This window comes from Geotrypetes seraphini, chromosome 1 (assembly GCF_902459505.1).
Source record: "Geotrypetes seraphini chromosome 1, aGeoSer1.1, whole genome shotgun sequence".
Taxonomy (NCBI): Eukaryota; Metazoa; Chordata; class Amphibia; order Gymnophiona; family Dermophiidae; genus Geotrypetes; species Geotrypetes seraphini.
This window is the reverse complement of record NC_047084.1, coordinates 264,848,171-264,868,310: the sequence shown is the minus strand read 5'-3', so window position 1 is coordinate 264,868,310 and position 20,140 is coordinate 264,848,171. Positions and strand designations below refer to the sequence as shown.

Below are 20,140 nucleotides of genomic sequence, written 5' to 3'. Positions count from 1 at the left end.
AACTTAGCAGATCAATGGGTTCCGAGTCCTTGCGAATTTCCAGGCAGTGTGCCGGCTTTTCAAGACTAGCTGCCTGCCTGTCTTTATTTTTGGGTCACTGTGAACACGGAACCTGGTTTCAGACCATGCGGTTCCGACAGAATGCACAATTTGGAGTTCTGAGCCTCCGCTGTCTGCCTCCTTGCTGCATTGTGGTTTTGGTGGAAGTACTGTTAGAGGTCTGGGAGTCCATGGAGGGTTCCCTTATCCTTGGACTTGGCAAAGTTGTATCCCATGGCATCGGACTTCAACTAGAGATTGGTCCCGCTGACGGTGGATTCAGCTGTGGCTCAAGTCGCCAAGCATACCTCTTTTTCCTCAGATGGAGGGATTATCCTGCAGAATGTTCAGGACTGACGATTGCATTTTGATCTCCAGCGTCTTTCTGTTTCCGCTACGGTGGGAGGATGAGCTGTGGCAGCCACTTCCTTGTGGCCTGGGCATGTCTGAATTTTTTGCCCGACGCACTTTGTAGCATCTTGAACTAAGCTGGGAGCTTCTTCAGGCTCTGCTTGGCGAATGACTTAGATTCATCAGTGGTCGGGTGCTACTTCAGCTAAAGGCTCCATTGAACAGGTTCGCTCCTGTTTGGTCAGGGTTTGGATGATCTTATGGCTGGTGTTCAGGTCTGTAGTCTGCTGCCTGGCTGTAGACCTCGCCGACCAGGGGTGTGGGACAGCCAGATTTTCATCCTTGCCAGTGCACTTATCAGTTCGCCGGACCCCTGGCTACAGGACAGTGTTTCGGAGCTCCGTCCAGTCCTCGTTTTGGAGGTGCAGTGTGCCAACAGTTTTCCTACTTCCGGCCTTCTGCTCCTCCCTAGAGAAAAATATGATACCAGGTCTCTGGCGGGGCCCCCTCCTCCCCAGTTCGGGTGGGCAGCTTTCGGCCTTCTTTCCGGAATGGCAAATGGTAATCTTGGCCCAGTGAGCCCTCGTAGTGCTCAGGGAAGGTCTTTGACTACAGTTTTGCCAGCCTCTGCCAGAATTCTTCCTGTGGGAATTCTGGACAGGGCCAGCCAGGTAGGAGCCATGGTGAGCAGATTGCTGGATCAGGTGGCTATAGAGCCTTTCTCAAAGGGGGACTGGGGCACCGGGAGATAGGCGATTTACTTAATCATGCCAATGAAGGACTCTGAAGATTGCAAACCAATTCTGGACCTGAAGGTAGTGAATGCCTTCCTGTGAGTTCCGCGTTTCCTGCTGGAAACGGTGCGTTCAGTGGTGGCAGCAGTGGCACCTGGGGAGTTTTTGGCTTCCTTGGACCTCTCGAAAGCATACCTCCTCATCTCAATTTTTATTTTTTTATTTTTTCTGGATCATCGGAGGTTCCTGAGGTTTCATGTTATCGGGAGGCACTTCCAGTTTGCTGTGCTGCCCGTCGGGTTGGTGTCTGCACCCAGATCATTCACCACAGTCATGGTGGTGGTGGCTGGCTATCTGTGCTCGCTGGGTGTGCTGGCTCGATGACTGGCTGATCAGAGCGCCCTCTTTGGTGGAAGGCCCTTGGCGGTTCGCCAAGCGATGACTGCTAGACAGGTGGACTAGGTGATCCATCTCAAGATGAGTCGCCTCGAGCCGCCGCAGGACTTGGAGTACGTGGGAGTCTGGTTCCGTGCAGGTAGGAACCAAGTGTTTCTGACAGCCTGGCAGTGTTTTATGACGGCCTGGCAGTATCTGCAGGTATTGGGTCTCATGGTGGCGACCATAGTTGTGATCCGTGGTTAAGAGCTCACATCCGTCCTCTTCAGTTGTCCCTTCTGTCTCGGGGAAATCCTCAACGGGATGCACTGGGGTGAAGTTGCCATGGTTGGCGATGGCTCACAGCTGTATGGTGTGGTGGTTGAACCTGGTTACTCTGTACAGAGGGCTCCCTCTGCGCATCTTGGACTGGGTGCCCCTGGTGACGGACACAAGCCTCTCTGGTTGGGGAGCAGTTTGCCAGTCTGTGCCAATCCACTATCTGTGGACTGCATTGGAGAGCAGATGATTGTTCAATTGGCTGGAGATGCGTACGATCTGTCTGGCCTTGCTGCGATTTCAAGGGGATCTCCGTGTATTCTCGGACATTGTGACGGTGGTTGCCTATGTCAACTGTCAGAGGGGCAAGAGGAGTTCCCTACTGAGTCTAGAGGCTTGGATGCTCGTTGCTGGTAGACTTCCTCAGATGTCATATTCTGGATCTGGGAGAATGGTCCCTGTCCAGGCTAGCATTCGAAGCCATGTTTCGTTGGTGGGGTTAAGTCAAAAACAATAAGAGGTGAGGAAAAAGCTCTCAAAAATATGCAAAAGTGAGAAGTCAAAATCAATGACGAAAATATAACTAGAATCAAGACTTCTCAATGAATGAATCAAATAGTGAAACTTAAATATGAATGTTGAAAATGTAAAATGAAGCAATTTTTCACATACACTCAAATTTGTGTAATCTGACCAAGAGCCGTGGCTCCTATAGCCGAACCCACCGTCCCATCACTGTGTATGACTTTGCTATACAAACAAGTGAGTGAGGCTACGTGCTCTATTGATTATTAACTTTGTTCTCAATGGCAAAAAGAGGAAAAATCACTCCACTTAGCTTTAAGATGTATTAGCAGGTCCCGACATGGACCATGTTTCGAGGGTCTGTTTCAAGGAACCTAAAGGAGAAATGCAAAACTTCAAATGCCAGAGAAATAGTTGCTATGTGATTCGGACAACAACTTGTGTTCTAAAGATGAAAATATAAATAACAGTCCTTAAAACATGCACTTCATACTGCTATAATGTCAGCTGTCCTCGTCAACCAGATAGTTCAGCTACCCATTTTTGTTCTGTTGGGTTCCAAGTTTAAGACCTGTGTTTTGTGGTCTCTGGAGGTACGGCATCTCCTTTTGAGATGCCTTGAGGCTATTAACCCAACTTCCTTCTGTCGGACCATCTGTTTGTCCTGGCAGGCCCCGCGTGCTGGGGTCAGCCTGCTTCCGAGGCTACCTTCTCGCGTTGGATACGTGCGGGCATTTCCACGGCCCATGTAGTGGCGGGGATGCAGCCTCCCTTTGGCGTGTGAGCTCACTCTACCGAAGGAAGGGCTTCCTCGTGGGCTGACTCTCGTGGTCTCGCCTGAGGAGATTTGTCGGGCAGCCACATGAGTTTCCCTTCATCCTTTTTCCGGGTTTTACCGGCTTGATGTGGCAGCTGTGGGTGATGCGGCCTTTGGACCTTCTGTTCTGGCTGAGGGCTCATTGGGCCCCCCCCCCTTAGATTTGGGACTGCTTTGATACATCCCGCTAGTTCAACCTCCAGAGGGATTGTACAAGAATGAAAGATTAGGTTTCTTACCTTTGCTAATCTTCCTTCTTGTAGATCTCCTCTGGAGGCTGAACTCCCACCCATCTGTTTTGTCCATTTCACAGGTTGCCTGCCAGTAGCTGTAAGCTGGCTTTCTCTCTTTGACCAGCCTTGCAAAAATTTCCCTGAGTGTCTTTTATGTATCTTATGGGGTTTTAAGGGTCTTGGGGTGGTGCCCTTTCTGCTCTTTAGGCTGTGTCTTCTTTAGTGACCTGTTCATCAGTTTTGCAGGTGTGAAATGTTTCAATTTCTTATTATCCTAACTTGGCCTTTTTTTGACGGTTGTTGATTATGTATTTGGTTTTCATGAGCAGCATTGATTTGTAGCGGGGAGTCCCCACACCCCCCTCTCTTTTTCTTGTTTTTCCTGTTTGTATTAGATACTCCTGGCTTTGCTACCTACTGAACTTCAAGGGGAGTGGCCGCACAGGTGACCTTGCAGAGGGGGTTGGTTTTATTTTTAAGTTCTGCAGCCAAGGCTGGAATAGATGCACTACCCGCTAGTTCAGCCTCCAGAGGAGATCTACAAGAAGGAAGATTAGCAAAGGTAAGAAACCTAATCTTTCATTGGTTTGCACTCCTCATGTTTAACCACAGCTCTCACAATAATCCAGTTGGCTACCATTATCAGCTTGGGAGTTGACTGAGCATCCAGCTGATGTGCCATTGGTCTTTCTAGATAGCATAGTTCTACCATTGACCACCAACTGTACTGATAACCATAAAGAAAGGGTAGTCTGTGAGACAGACCTGGCTGTTCAAGTGCTAGGATTTCTAGTTTTTCATATCTGGTGAGCATTCCCTCAATCAGGGAGAAACACACAAGAGTTCATTTTCTTAATCTAATAGTCCAATATAATTTTTTTCCAGCAGAGAAGCATGGAATGTTGCTACTATTTGGGTTTCTGCCAGGTATTTGTGACCTGGACTGTCCACTTTTGGAAACGGGATACTGGGCTAGATGGACCATTGGTCTTACCCAGTATGGCTATTCTTACGTTCTTATAAAGCTGCGACTTGATAAAAGGAGTTCAATTCAACTTTCAGATAATTACTACTACTATTTATTATTTCTATAGCGCTATTAGATGCGCACAGCGTTGTATGTTAAACACTTAAGGGGTCCCTGCTCGAAAGACTTTACAATCTAATTAAGACAGGCACACTGGGCAAAAGGTGAATCTAGGCATGCTGCTCAGGTAGAGATTTACAAGGGGACTGATGAGGCAGATAGAGTAGGGGACTCTAGAGGAAATGACACAGATATTGGTGCTTTATAAGTTGGTAGGGTTAGGACTTAAATGCAGCTTCAAAAAAAGTGGGCCTTCAACCTGGATTTGAACCTTGAACCCTCATAATCCTGTTTTTTATTTATTGATTGTCATCAAGTGAGAAAAATTTCCCCTGTAATCTTGGTGAGAGCTTTAAAACACATGCCAACTGTATTCTGTGGAACGGAGATCATTTGTATTCATTCAGATCAGTTTATTGTTATTTTAATTGTAAGTTTAGAGATTTCTTATATTTCAGTTAGGCTAACTTGCAGGAAATTTATTCTATAGTGCTGCTTCCAGTAAGATAATGTAAGCCCTTTAATGTTTTGTTTTTTTTTTTCGCTTTAAAGAGTTTCTCTCCATTTAAATCAGGGGTATCCAACCTCTTCTCTTGCCAGATTTTCAGGATTTCCCAAATTAATATGCATGAGGTCTATTTGAATACAATGGAAGCTGTGCATGCAAATAGATCTCATGCAAATTCATTGGGGAAATCCTGAAAACCTGATTGGATTGCAGCCCTTGAGAACTGACTTTGGACAATACTGATTTAAATAGATTTGAAGGAAATGGGTTTTAGTGGAAAGCATCCCAGGAAATGATTACAATGGAAAATGCTTATATTCTGTTTTAGATATTTACAGTAAAGTTGATTTATATTTAAAATATTTGTGCTGTTTCACTGCAGACTCCTTTTACCTTTGGCTTGGGTCAGAGGGCGCCATATACAACAGGAGAGCACTGTCTTCTGTGTAGAAGTGAACGGAAAGAATCCTCACTCTCGGAGAATGGGATTAAAAATTCAAGCAAAATGGCACTTTCTACATCGCCCAAAACAAACAGTATGCTGCATCTTCCACTTTGGGTGTGTCCAGATTGTCGAAGAACAGTTGAAAAGGAAGAGAGACATGCAACACTAGATCAGTCTCTGGTGGTAAGTTTACCATGTAGTATAGACCAGAGAAACTGGGCAAAATAGATGGGTCAATTCAGGTCAGTAGGACCGTATGCTGTCAACTTTGTCAGCCTGAGTGTACCCTGCCTTAAAATAAGTTTCTCAAATTTTGGGAAATTCATTTTAAAGTGACAGTGCTGCATACATTTATCAAATTTACTGAACTCAGGTGGGCTTTACAGTAATAACCCACCATTTTGACCTTGTCACTTTCATGGGTTTCTAAATTGGTACTTTTTCTTTAAATTTTGAAATTTGGCTTCAGTTTGGCTGCCACTACTTTCCCCTTAGCCTTGGTTCCATAAAAAGCAGTGCTTTATTAGATGATTGAATATGGCTAGATTAAGCTGAATCAAACTTTTTGTGGAGGTAGACCCTTGGGAGTACTAGTTTGGGGTCATTTGATTGTTTCTTTCAGACTTTTTAAGCATTTTGAGAACAATAGAAGAGCAAAATTGGCAATTACTCTGTAAGAAATGCACAAAATGCTGGGGTTCCCCTTTGGGTTTATGATCTGTTGTTATGTTTAATGGAGATGTAATTTTGTACTTCCTAGAAATAACTGACTTCTTTCATTTGTGAATCTGCATTGAACCTGTGGGGATAGTGGTGGAGTATAAATAATTACTTAACGTATGATACAGCCTAAAAAGCTTTGGAGAGCATATGCTGTTAGTATCAACACTGAGTATTGCTTTCTCATACTTGGTTCAACCGAGATGGTTGCTTGCCTTGCCTGTTTCTTTTTATGGCCCTAATTCTAATGAAATTTTGTCTGGACATAGTGTATAGTTAGATGGAATGAAATGTATCATTACTTTTTGCCCATGTCAGACCAGTCTAGAAGAGTGGGTTATGTCTCTCTGCCAGCAGATGGAGCTAGAAGATAAAGCTCAAAGCTGACTTTATGTACCTTATAGGAAACTGATGCTGCCTTTAGTTGTTTGGTATTTCTGTAGCTCCAACAGATGGTGCAGATGTGTGGCCTAGTACAGTGGTCTTTATTGCAAGACCTGTGAGCCAATGGCAGCTTGCGGAGAACTTCCAGGTGGCCCATGCATCTATCCAGAGTCCCCACCCCCTACCCCCGTCGAGATCCGATGTTTGCTCACCAGTCTCTTTCCTAGCAGCACTGCTCTTATTCTTTGGGCTGCCAGCAGTATGAGTGAAGTAAACACACTGCCTTCAGCGGTCCAGAAGCTTTCTCTTTGCTTCTGTTTTCTGTCCCCGCATAGCAGGAAGCAGTAGCAAAGAGAAAGCTTCTGGGCTGCTAGTGACCTGAAGAGTAAGAGCAGTGCTGCTGGGAACGAGAACAGTGAACAAGCACCAGATCCCGGTGGGGGGGAATCACATAGGGCGGACAGTGCAGTGATGCTGGACCACGGGAATAGGGAGGAAGGGAAAAAATGTTGCAAGACGTCCAGGAGAAGAAGGGGAAGATAAAGATGACAGACCATGGGAGGGGGAAGGAAATGGTGAAAGATGGCAGACAAGGGAGGAGAGAGAGGAAGGGAAGAGATACGGGAAGGGGAGAGGGGAAGGGTAATAGAGAGATGCTGGAGTGCGAGGATGGGGAGGAAAGGGAAAGTAAGATGCCAAACCTCCAGGAGAAGAAAAGGAAAGGAAGGGGAAAAAAAAGAGATTCCAGATCATGGGGGGGGGGGAGGAGAGAGGGATGCCAGACAAGGAGATGAAAGGGAAGGAGGGAAAAGAGATAATCAGACCACAGAAAGAGGGGAAGAAAAGGAGAGAGATGTCAGACCACTGGATAGGGGAGGTATGGGGAGAGAGATGCCAGACCAGGGAAGGAAGTGGAGGAGGAGGGAGAGATTCTAGACTAGGGGAGGGGGAAGAGAAAGACAGATGCCAGACCATGGGAAAGAGAAGATGGAGGTGGTGCAGAGGGATGGGAGGTGTGGGGAGGGAGGAGATGATGTACAGGGATGGATGGGGAAGGATAAGGGGGGAGAGACAGGGATGAGATGGTGCACAGGGATGGGAGGAGTGGGGAAGGGAAGAGAGATGGAAGAAATGCGGTTTATGGATAGATGGGAATAGGGGAGGAGAGTGTGTACATGGATATATGGGAAGTGAAAACATGGAAAAGTTGATAGATTTGAGAAGGAAGCAGAGAAATGGAAGAAAGTTGAATGTTAAAAGTTAATGCCAAAGATGGATCTAGGGCAGAAAGTGAATGAGAGAAGCAGCAAATGGATAAGAAAGATCCTTGAAACAGAGTTAAGAGCACAGACAGAAGGAAGTGCAAACAGAGACTGGGAAAAGACAATTAGAAAAATAAAATCCCCAGACAACAAAGGTAGGAAAATTATTTTATTTTCAATTTAGTGATTGAAATATGCCAATTTTGAGAATGTACATCTGCTGTCTATAATTTGCACTGTTCAGGAAGAAATGCATTTCTTTCTATTTTTCTGGTGTTATACTGCATGCAGAGTCTGACATTCTTGAGTTTAGTTTGTATATATTAGGACTTTTAGTTTGTGGTCCTGTATTTGCATAAGGTTTTTCTGTATTCTGCACATGTGTCCAAGGCCAGGTGTTCTGTTAGGAATGAAGGCCATGAAGTGTTGTTGATGTCAAGGCCACAAGTAGGAAGATATTTGTTGGTTCTCTATCAGCTCTTTTGGGCTCAAAATGGCCTTCGCTTAAAAATTGGTGAAGACCACTGACCTAGTGTTGCTTCTGGAAAGGCTGTAAGCCTTGATGAAACATAGACCAAATCTATGGTACAGTGTATTTTGGGCTGATTTTCTTCTCCCTTTGGGAACAGATTAGAGCGGGGATGGGCAACCTGTGGCCTGCCATTACATTTATTGCAGCCCTTGAAACCATTAGAAATATACGCAGAAAATACCATTGACAAGAATTTTGGAGCAGCCCAAAGAGAAGTCAAAAACCAAGGCATAATAAAATTTGCTGACAACACCAAACTATTTAGTGGAGCTTGGACAAAGGAGGATTGCGAAGAATTTCAAAGGGACTTGGACAAACTAGGGGAATGGGCAGAGAGATAGCAGATGAAGTTCAATGTTGAGAAGTGTAAAGTATTGCATGTGGGAAGCAGAAACCCGAGGTACAATTATACGATGGGAGGGATGTTATTGAATGAGAGTACCCAAGAAAGGGAATTGGGAGTAATGGTGGACATGACAATGAAGCCGACGGCACAGTGCGCAGCGGCCGCTAAGAGAGCAAATAGAATCCTAGGTATAATCAAGAAGGGTATTACAAACAGAACGAAAGAAGTTATCCTGCCGCTGTACCGGGCAATGGTGCGTCCGCATCTTGAGTACTGCGTCCAGTATTGGTCACCGTACCTTAAGAAGGATATGGCGTTACTCGAGAGAGTTCAGAGGAGAGCGACACGACTGATTAAGGGGATGGAAAGCCTTTCATACGCTAAGAGATTGGAGAAACTGGGTCTCTTTTCCCTGGAGAAGAGGAGACTTAGAGGGGATATGATAGAGACTTACAGGATCATGAAGGGCATAGAGAGAGTAGAGAGGGACAGGTTCTTCAAACTTTCAGAAAATAAAAAAACAAGAGGGCATTCGGAAAAGTTGAAAGGGGACAGATTCAAAACGAATGCTAGGAAGTTCTTCTTTACCCAACGTGTGGTGGACACCTGGAATGCGCTTCCAGAGGACGTTATAGGGCAGAGGACGGTACTGGGGTTTAAGAAAGGATTGGACAATTTCCTGTTGGAAAAGGGGATAGAGGGGTATAGATAGAGGATTACTGCACAGGTTCTGGACCTGTTGGGCCGCCACGTGAGCGGACTGCTGGGCGCGATGGACCTCAGGTCTGACCCAGCGGAGGCATTGCTTATGTTCTTATGACCCCTCCGCTACTGTAGCAATAAAATTGTCTGTATTTGGAATATCCTTAGACCTTGGTCTCCTTGGTTTTTGACTTCTGTTTGGTTTGTGCCATATCTCTACTGGACTGACTTTTGTTGACCTCATGCCTGTCTGTTTCATTAACTAGAATTTTGGCAATTTTAAATATTGTATTTGGCAAATGTTTTCTGGCTAGCCACTTTAGCAGTTTGTTTCTATTGTTTTTAGTTAAATCTGTACTTATCACAAAAGGTCTATGAAACTCTGCATTTCCGTTCCTGGAATTATGCAATGTTATGGCCTACTAGGTGTAGTACTTCCATTTATGTGTATAAAGGTTTATCCCAGGACAAGTAGGCAGCATATTCTCCAGGGCTGTGGAGTCGGAGTCGGAGGAAATTTCGGGTACCTGTAGTCGGAGTCGGAGTCAGAAGTACAAAAAACTGAGGAGTCAGAGTCGGAACATTTATCTACCGACTACACAGCCCTGATATTCTCACTGATGGGTGATGTCATCCACGGAGCCTGGTACAGACAGTGTTAAAGTGTACTGTCATTTTAAGCTTTAGAAAGCTTTGAGACGACCCGCACTGTGTATGCACGAGTGTTTTCCCATACAATACCAGCTCGCAAGGTCATCAGTTTTTCATTTTCCACAGAGTGAAGAAGATGTTTCTGGACTTTGTTCAGTCAGGTTTGCCTTCACGCTTCATTTTTCATTATTTTCTTTCTGTTATTTTTTCTTTTAAATCTTTTATTTCCTAACAAAAATTTCTTTATATTCACCATTGGGTCCTGTAGGCAATTTTAAAGCCTTTGCCTCTATTGATGTCGTCGACGGTGTTTATGCCTACTTTTTAGTCGACCTGTGGGACTCTGTATTTTTTCCATTCTGGCTAGATCTGTTTCTGATCTCCCAAGGCTATTCCCCCTCCCCCAACACTCCGACAATCAACAAAATGGTTTGTTTCTGTTCCTTCGTATTTATTTTTCAAAGGGTACCCAGCAACTTGGACCTCTATGCGGGTCCGATCCCTACCGGTACTGGTGGACATTGACATCGATTATCATCATAGTGTCATAGGAATTACCAACTTATCTAAGGACAAGCAGGCAGCATATTCTCACATGTGGGTGACGTCATCCATGGAGCCTGACACAGACAGTATTAAAAGTGCATTGCCACTTTAAGTTTTTAGAAACTTCGTGACTGCCTGCACTGCACATGCCCAATGTCGGCTCGCGGTACCTTAGTTCTTCGTTTTCCATGGAGCAAAGAAGTTCTATTTTTTTTGGACTCTGTCCAAAATTGCATTGCTTTCCCTTTGGAAAAAACTTTATATTCAAATATGAACAGTGCAATATAAATATAAACATCTGAAACAAATCAAGGTGACGGGACTAAATCGTGCGAGACAACGGCGCGCCGACAACTGAGCGCAGACAACTGAGCGCAAGGTTGATGGCGCGCCGAAGAAAAGCACTATTTTACATTCAAACTGTTTATTAAAGGTTCAATAAACATACAAAAGCAGCAGAAACATATACAGGTCAGATAAAACAGGGAGAGCTGGAACAAATGTCAACAAATTGTCCATAATCGCCGAAATAAATACAGATATGCGTCTAGAAGTCAGCAGAAACAGAACAGAGAAACACAAGAAAGGCACCGGTGTTTCAGCGAGTGGACAGCAACTCTCCAAACTCTCCCCCTCATGCCCAACTCCCTCCCCATCCCCCCCTCAACCCAACCCAACACCCCTCAAAGAGAAGAAAGGGGGGAAAAAAAAAGGGGGGGGGGAGGAGGAACAAGCAAGAATGTGTAAGGCTGATAACAGAGAAACTGCAAGCCCGCACCTTTGGAAAGGCCTAGACAATATATACCAAGATACCATACAAACAGAGCCCTGTACTCTGATGAGCCCTGAGAAGAAATGCAAGGCCCCTCCCCTCCCCATCCCCTAACAAAAAATAAAAAGAAATAGGAGGTCTTCAGCCAGGGAGGGGCACCCCAGAGCCCCAACGCCCACCGTTCCGGGCAGGTCAAAGCCTCAGAGTATTAAGAATCGAACTCCGAATTCTAGGAGACAGAGAATAGATATAGGGCCTCCAGACCCGCAGAAAAATCTTGGACTGACGAAAGGAAGCACGCACCCGACCCCTCTCTAACAACATCAAGGCATGCAGCCGATTGCGCCATGCCCAATACGCAGGAGGGTCAGCTGACACCCACTCGGTCAAGATAATCTTTTTGGCCACCAAGCCTACCTTCCGCAGGAATAAACTGCCTATACCAAGCGATAAGTGAAAAGCCTCAAATTTGTCTAAAAGAAACCCCACCGGAGTAAGAGGAATGGAACAGCCCAACAGAGCCTCCAAAAAGCGAACCACCCTCCTCCAGAAGGACTGAACAATCGGACAACTCCAAAAAGCATGAAAGAAGGATTTAGCGGCAGCATTACATTTCTCACATTGAGCCGAGTCGGCCAAGGCAGAGCGGTACAGCTGAACCTTCGTGAAGTACGCCCTATGGAGCACCCGAAACTGACATTCCCGAAGTTCAACAGAAACAGAAATAGTTGGGATGCGCCGAATAAGACCTCCCACATCCAAATCCGCCGGGAGGAGCACAGCCTTGGCTGCGTCCCAGAACAGGACATGATCATCCCTATGACCCACATTGTGAAGTTGATAATCTGTCCACTTCTGAAGCAGATGATCAGAAAACCCGGGGTCTTTGTACAACGCGGGCGGAAACCGCCATCTCTGGGAACCCACATTATCCAACCCTAAATCCAAAGTACACCAAATAAAAGCATGGTCAGAAACGCAATATGGGCCAATCCCCGCATCTCTTATAGAAGAGAAAAGGCTAGAAGATAAAAGCCAATAATCAATCCGGGATTGAGTACCATGAGCCCGAGACAAATGTGTATAATCACGTTCCCCGGGATGCAACGTGTGCCAAATGTCCACCAGATCGAAAGAAGAACAAAGAAGGGGAATACCCTTAGAAGAATCCCTGCGCTCATGGGGACGGGGATCGGACTTATCCAAACAGGGATCATGGACAATATTAAAATCACCTCCCATCACCAATGGTACACCAGAATACATGCTCAGCGCTTTAAACAAGCGAGTGTAAAATACTTTATCATAGACATTCGGGGCGTAAATATTACAAAGGAGAAAGGACGTCCTAGCCAACGTAACATGAGCCAGCACAAACGGTCCAAGCGGGTCCGCATAGACTCCATGCACTAAAGCGTCCAAGGTCTTGCGCAAAAGAATCAATACCCCAGCCTTACGGTGTACAGCGGCTGCGCCCACCACCCTCCCCACCCACCAGCGAGCGAATTTCTCATGTTCTGGAGAGGTCAGGTGCATCTCCTGTAAAAAGGCAATATCAGCCCTGTGTCGATTTAAGGTCTGCAATATCTTCTGTCTCTTAACAGGTGAGGTAACCCCGTTAACATTCCAAGATATGAATTTAACCATCAGGATCCAAAAAGACCCAGAGCAAAAGGCAACCCATCAGCCCAAAAGGCAACAGAGTATAAGGATGGTGAGGCCGTCCCAGCCTACAGACCCACCAAATCCTCAACTCTATCCAAGCGGTGAGCAGTATCCCAAGATGCCTACGAAGGCCTCGAGCCCCGGAAGAGGCCCCCCCCCAGTCAGACCTCCAAGCCACTATAAGAAGAAAAACACAACAAAAAAAAAAAATCCCAGAACAAGCAAAAAAGAAAAACAGAAAGAAAAAGACCAATCCCCAACATCCTCCCCACTCCCAACAACCCCCCCCTGAAGCACCTGTGTCCCAGAGGACAACCAGGGTTGCCTCGAGCCTCCCAGAGCCCCCCTCGTTATGCCCAGATGGTGAGGCCGTCCCAGCCTACAGACCCACCAAATCCTCAACTCTATCCAAGCGGTGAGCAGTATCCCAAGATGCCTACGAAGGCCTTGAGCCCCGGAAGAGGCCCCCCCCCCCCCCAGTCAGACCTCCAAGCCACTATAAGAAGAAAAACACAACAAAAAAAAAAATCCCAGAACGAGCAAAAAAGAAAAACAGAAAGAAAAAGACCAATCCCCAACATCCTCCCCACTCCCAACAACCCCTCCCTGAAGCACCTGTGTCCCAGAGGACAACCAGGGTTGCCTCGAGCCTCCCAGAGTCCCCCTCGTTATGCCCAAAACCAACAACAAATCCACAGTCCCCCCACAACCCAACCCAAGAACCTTACGATGAAGCCCTTACTAAAGGAGGGGGAAAAAAGAAAAAGGCAGAGCTCTGCTGCAAAAAGGGTCTCCCCCCACAACAATCACCCCCCTACCCAAAACCCCAGGTAGCCAGAACCAAAGCCAGTTGATAGGGGTGTCCGCTGGATTGCTTTCCCTTTGATTATATTTCTTTCTTTGTTTTATTGCTGTAGTGTTTTTCGGTCTGTAAAAAAAAAAAAAAAAAAGTATTTCTTTTCATTTTTCTGTTAACTGTCGGGCCTTTGGGCCCTCTTTTTTCCACTTTGACGGTATTTTGTCCACAGTGTCACCACTGAGTCTGTTTATTTCGCCACTGAGATTTTTCCGTTCATGTCTAAACCTTCGAGCAGTTTCAAAAAGTGCTGTCGGTGTCAGCACCCTATTTCAATCACTGATCTGCACAATTAGTGCATGCTTTGTTTGGGGCCTGAGCATCAAGTTGACACTTGCATTCATTGTTCTACACTACAGAAATGCTCATTAAAGGCTTGCCGTATCCAGTAGAAAAAGCTGTTCGGCTCGACCATGGAGTCCAGTGATAAATCTGAGCCATCAGTACTGTCGGTACCGGCATCGACATCGGATGCTGTTCCTCCATTAGGCAAGCCTACTAAGAAGCCATCCTTTTCCCAACAAGCATCACAGGCCTCTATAGCATCGAGTCCTTCAATTCAGGCCAAGAGGCAATGCTATCAATCTCCTTCAGGCAGGCAATGTTTCCTATGGGGTGTGCGTCCTCATTGAGGTCTACCCCTCTACACCCTGCAGCACTGGCTGTTGAGCCAAGAATACCAATGAAAGACATCAGAGAACAACTGAAGGAGTTCTTTCAGAGGGAGCTTGGTGACCTATTTAAGTTGCATTTAGCACCGGTGCTTACATTGACTCCCTTGGTAATGGCCCAGCCTGAGCTTAGCACATCGAGGCCACATGATACTGTTAAGAGGTCTGCATCGATACAGCACTGCTCTGCATTGCAGCATCGGTGTTTTGCATTGCCGAACATCGACATCATGTGGTACCATTGCCGGTTCTTCTAGATCCAAGAGACCATTGCATGGTACTGACTCTCCATTGCATCGATGTCGCTCGTTGTATTCATTGGATTGGTACCAGCGTCGTCGAAGAAGCTCTTCTCAAAGATGCGCTCTTTAAGAACTAGGAGATCCCTCTCTCTATTACTATAGCTCCTAGAAAGATCGACTCTCTTTATCAAATACAATCTTGTCCTGGATTTGATAAACCGCAATTATCACATCAATCATTGCTCGTTGAATCAACTCTTAAAAATTCCTCCAGCTCTAGGGTCTATGCCACTGCACCACCAGGACGTGAAGGTCGTACTATGGATAAGTTTGGATGATGTCTTTTGCTAGAACTTTGTTAGCTAACTGAGTTCTCAGTTACAGCTTCTACATACACATATATATATAATATTTTTTTTTTACCTTAAAGAGCTCATAAATAAGTTGGCTGATTTTGAGCAGTATATTCCATCTAACTGCCTACCAGAATTTCAACAGACTACTCAATCTACTGCAAATGTGAAAATTAATGCCAAGAACAGCATTTGATGCATTTGAGATAACATCCAGAGCATCAGCAATGTCTATTGCTATGAGACATCTTGCATGGCTGCAAGTCTCAGACATGGATATTAATCTTCAAGACTGTTTGGCAAACATTCCTTGTCTTGGTGAAAAACACTTTTGCGACAAGGTGGAGGATACTACTCAAAGACTCGGCATAAACAGAGTTAGAATACAGTAGACTCCGCTTAAGTGCAAGGCCTCCAGACCAAACCGCTACGTGCGCTTAAATGGAGTACCACTTTTTAGTCAGATAATGAAGGGAATAGACTTAGTAGATAAAGACAGGTTGTTCATGCTCTCCAAGGTAGAGAGAACGAGAGGGCACTCTCTAAAGTTAAAAGGGGATAGATTCCGTACAAATGTAAGGAAGTTCTTCTTCACCCAGAGAGTGGTAGAAAACTGGAATGGCTGTTATAGGGGAAAACACCCTCCAGGGATTCAAGACAAAGATAGACAAGTTTCTGCTGAACCAGAACATATGCAGGTAAGACTAGTCTCAGTTAGGGAACTGGTCTTTGACCTAATGGCCGCTGTGTGAGCGGACTGCTGGGCACAATGGACCAGTGGTCTGACCCAGCAGCGGCAATTCTTATGTTCTTATGGCGAGAGTCCAACTGGGAGTTCAGTGGACGAAGTGTCAGCTTCAGTTGTCTCATTAGATGCGTGAACAAAGCTCACCCGTCGATATCAATTTGAAATCGTTGATGAGACTCGATTCCACGCCTCCCGTACCTTGGAAAGAGAGTCAAGGACCGTCATTTTTCTCGCGAGTTCAGCAGCACAGGGGCTGGATTCTGTGCTTGCATCAATCACTGTCATCACATATCTTAAGACAGCGACCTGTAATGACATTTGAAGTTGGCGATTATCCCTTGGTCCATCAGTTGGATTAAAGAGGTCGTGCTTGGCGGAAGAAACACAAGTTTGATGTTGGTTAGTCTCACATCATTGCTGTGTGCTGCACAGTTATCACACAGCATTACAATGTGTTTCCTATCCCTTCTCATCAGATTGTCAAGCTTCTGCAACCATTCAATCCATTCAACCATTCAAGCCACTGTCATCCATGCGTTTTTGTTGCTTTCATATTCAACAGGCAGGCGTTTAATGTTTTTGTAGCACTGAGGATTTCGATTCTTCCCAATCACCAGTGCTCAAGCTTTTTACTACCATCCATATTGCAACTGAGCAGCAATGTTAATCGTTCCTTTGGCACCTTAAAGCCAACAGTTTTGCTGCGTTTGAAAGCCAGTGTTCCATCAAAGATGGCATGCCAGTACAGACCCGTCTCATCATTACATTACATTACATTACAGATTTCTATTCCGCTTGTGCCTTGCGGTTCTAAGCGGATTACAAATTAAGAGACTGTATAATTTCTGGAATAATACAGTATATAGAATCATGAAAGTATCAAGTTACAATTGATTAGTTTGGACGTTTCCAGGAAGCATTTAGAGCATATAGTAGATAAATAGTAGGTTGTTGAAGTGAGTTGTACAATGTTTAGGTATAGTTATGGTGGTGGTGTTCGTGTGTGTATTTTCTAGTGCTATGTAGAGGTTAAGATGATGGAAAGTATTTTTTGAAGAGATGAGTTTTGATTTCTTTTCGGAATTCCTTTATGTCTATTGAATTGATCAGTAGATTGGAGATGGTAGTGTCAATTTTTGCTGCCTGTGTAGCTAAAAGGCTGTCATATATTTTCTTGCGTCTTATACCTTTGAGAGGAGGGTAAGCGAATAGTGTTTGAGTTCTCCTTATTCTGTGTGAGAGATTACGGTGTAGACTTTTGTTTAGGTAGCTGGGTGCTGTTCCGTGTGTTACTTTGTATAGTAGACAGTAGAATTTGAACTGGGATCTTGCTTTTATTGGTAGCCAGTGTGATTCAAGGTAAGCGTTGGTGATGTGGTCAAATTTGCTGAGGGAGTAGATGAGTCTGAGGGCCGTGTTCTGAACAGTTTGTAATTGTTTTATCATGTAGTTTGGGCTTGATAGGTATAGGCTGTTGCAGTAGTCTACTATGCTTAGTATTAGGGATTGTACTACTATCTTGTATTGATCTTTGAAGAATTTTCTTATTTTTCTTAGGTTACGCATTGTGAAAAATGCTCTTTGGATGATTTTGTGGATTTGGGACTGCATTGTGCAATTTCTGTCTAGTTGAATTCCTAGGATCTTGAGTGTGTTTTGCATTGGGTACTTGATTGTGTTTAATTCCAGTTCTGTGCATGATGGTTTTTTTTCCTTCTCTAATAGTAGGAATTTAGTTTTTTTCCGAGTTCAGTTTCAGTTTATGACTTGACATCCATTTTTCTACCGTTTCCATTATTATATTCAGGTGGTTTGTGGATAGGGGGTCTTGTATGTTGAAGGGGATGAGGATTGTTATATCATCCGCATAGCTAAATGATATTGTGTTTAGGGCATCTAGGGTGTTGCCGAGGGATGCTATGAAGAGGTTGAATAATATAGGAGATAATGGTGATCCTTGTGGTACTCCGCATGGGTTTGACCATGGGTCGGATAGATGCTCTTTTGACTTGACTCTGTATGTTCGTGTTTTGAGGAAGCCTTGGAACCAGTTGTAAACATTACCCGAGATTCCAATTGCATCTAATGTCTGGAGTAGTGTGGGGTGGTCAACTAGGTCAAATGCAGCCGAGAGATCGAGTTGAATGAGAAGTAGTTTGTTTCCTTTGCTAAGGTGTTGTCGGGCTGTGTCTAGTAGTGATATCAGTAGGGTTTCTGTGCTATGGTTAGATCTGAATCCAGATTGGGATGGATGTAGTATATGATGGTTTTCAAGGAAATTGGAGAGATATTGTGCGACTAGGCCTTCTGTTAGTGTTGAAAATGTCGCATGGTTCATATCCACCAATGACTGATGGCAACACTTCCATGACTCATCTTTCTGCACCAAACTCATCTGCGTCTTGTTTTTCGCCATGCTACTTCTTAAATTTTATGCCATTCGAACTTTCCACCTCTCTAGCTATCCTTTTGTTGCTTTGAAATCTTCTACGCCCAGTTCTTTGGATAGCTGTGCTGCTTTCTCCATCAGGAGAGGCCCACTGATTGGCAGTTGATGACTTCTAGCTTCAGCAACCATCACAATAAAGCCTATTCAACATCTCCATCCTTCCCAATTCTTTTCCGTTTTCTGGTAGGATTGCTGTTGATATATATATATATTTTTTTTTTTTGTAAATCCGAGAAATCTAGCTAGGATGAACGCTGTAATGTTTTGCAATAGAGACCTGATTCTCCTGTTGGTCAAGTCTCTTTAAGATATTGACACGCTCAGCCAAAGACAATTACTTTTATCCAGCATGGTGGATACGTTCAGCCAAAGACAAAGATTTTGTCCACGTGATGCCATGGTGCAGTTCTGAAAGTTCGAACACCTGGCCAGGCCTAGACTGCTGATCTGAAACACGTGGCTCATCCATGTGAGAACATGATTGCTTTTAACCGGAGTGAATGTAATGTGAACGAATAGAGGTGGGACCTATAACATCAGTACGCATAAGCGGATTGTGTGCTTATCAGAATTGCAATTATCCAGAGTTTACGTCCATTAACTTTAATGTAAAAAAAACCAGGACCATGGTGGTAGGCTGTGGATAACCGAAGCGTGCGCTTAACCGACGTGCACTTAGGTGGAGTCGACTGTACTTTTAACGGGATCTAAGGCTAAGGCTCAAACATCTAAGCCTTCTCAAAGATCTACTTCTTTTTCCTAAAAGAGGCGTTATACAACAACATCCTCTTCTTCTAAGCCTCCGCCACAGAAGAGGCAGAAATAACAGAGGCCTCAGAAACCCCCGTGGACAGTAGGTAAATACTCTCTCATCCCTCCTACCCCCCCTGGTTGGCTTCTTAGCTTGTTTACAGAACTGAGGTACCATGAGCCGATGTTGGGCAGGAAGGCACTCTCAAAGTTTCTAAAAACTCAGTGGCAATGCACTTTTACCATTGTCTGTACTGGACTCCATGGATGACATCATCCACGTGTGAGAATATCTGCCTGCTGTCCCTGGATAACATCGGTTACGGTAAGTAACTGTGCTTTCTAGTAGAAAGGGGTGTAATTCTGGAGCCCCACCTTGTTAGTTATCTCCTCTCAATCAGAAAGTTCGAGTCCAAACTGAAATTTTGGATGTCAGACCATAAGGGTATGACAAATAATCTATTGCTATAACACATTGGGGGAACGTTTGAGCTCCAGTGTTTGTGATTGGTATGATTATTTTGATGATTTGATTGTTCAGTTGCAATGTAGCTGTAGTTCGGGGAATTTCCCCGTACCCATCCTTCACATGTGTTTCTATATAAGGCTATAACTTGCTTTGGTATAAACTGAAGGGGGAAGCAGAGAGCTCTCTGGTGAAGGAGGAGGTGTTGAAAAGCTGGAGTGGATTCCTTCTGCACGACTTGCAAGCATGGGGAGAATACTCGTCCGTCCAGAGTGACACAACTATCTACTAGAAAAGGTTTTAGGAAGATAAGAATCTAATGTCTCTCTCTGCTTCTCATTCAGACTACTATTTCTATAAACAAACAAGCAATATTCAGCCTAACATGTCATATTATCAAACTACTTATCCAAACTTTGCACCGCTCAGCCTAACTGCCAAAGAATGCCTTCATTTCAGTCACCACTGCACATGCATAGGACCTCGATGACTACCCCCTTCCTTATTCCACTCACTTTAAATGCACTGCCTTAACGTGCCAGCAACTCTGTTTCTTTATTTAACCCTTTCGGCTCAACTGTGTTCCACTCAAAAATGAATATTTGTTCTTTTCTTAGTAATATTGCAGAAAC

The 20,140-nt window shown here is 44.7% G+C and overlaps 1 protein-coding gene across 4 annotated transcripts in view; it reads left to right on the top strand.

The window, feature by feature from the left end:
- The window catches only part of FAM193A (family with sequence similarity 193 member A), a 382,414-nt gene that overhangs the window by 118,018 nt on the left and 244,256 nt on the right, over nt 1-20,140 (top strand). For all 4 annotated transcript variants that reach the window (XM_033950625.1, XM_033950616.1, XM_033950602.1 and 1 more), the window contains exon 3: nt 5,331-5,576. In XM_033950625.1, the coding sequence (XP_033806516.1) occupies nt 5,454-5,576 (123 nt within the window). In that variant the 5' untranslated portion in view covers nt 5,331-5,453. The remainder of the gene's footprint in view (nt 1-5,330; nt 5,577-20,140) is intronic.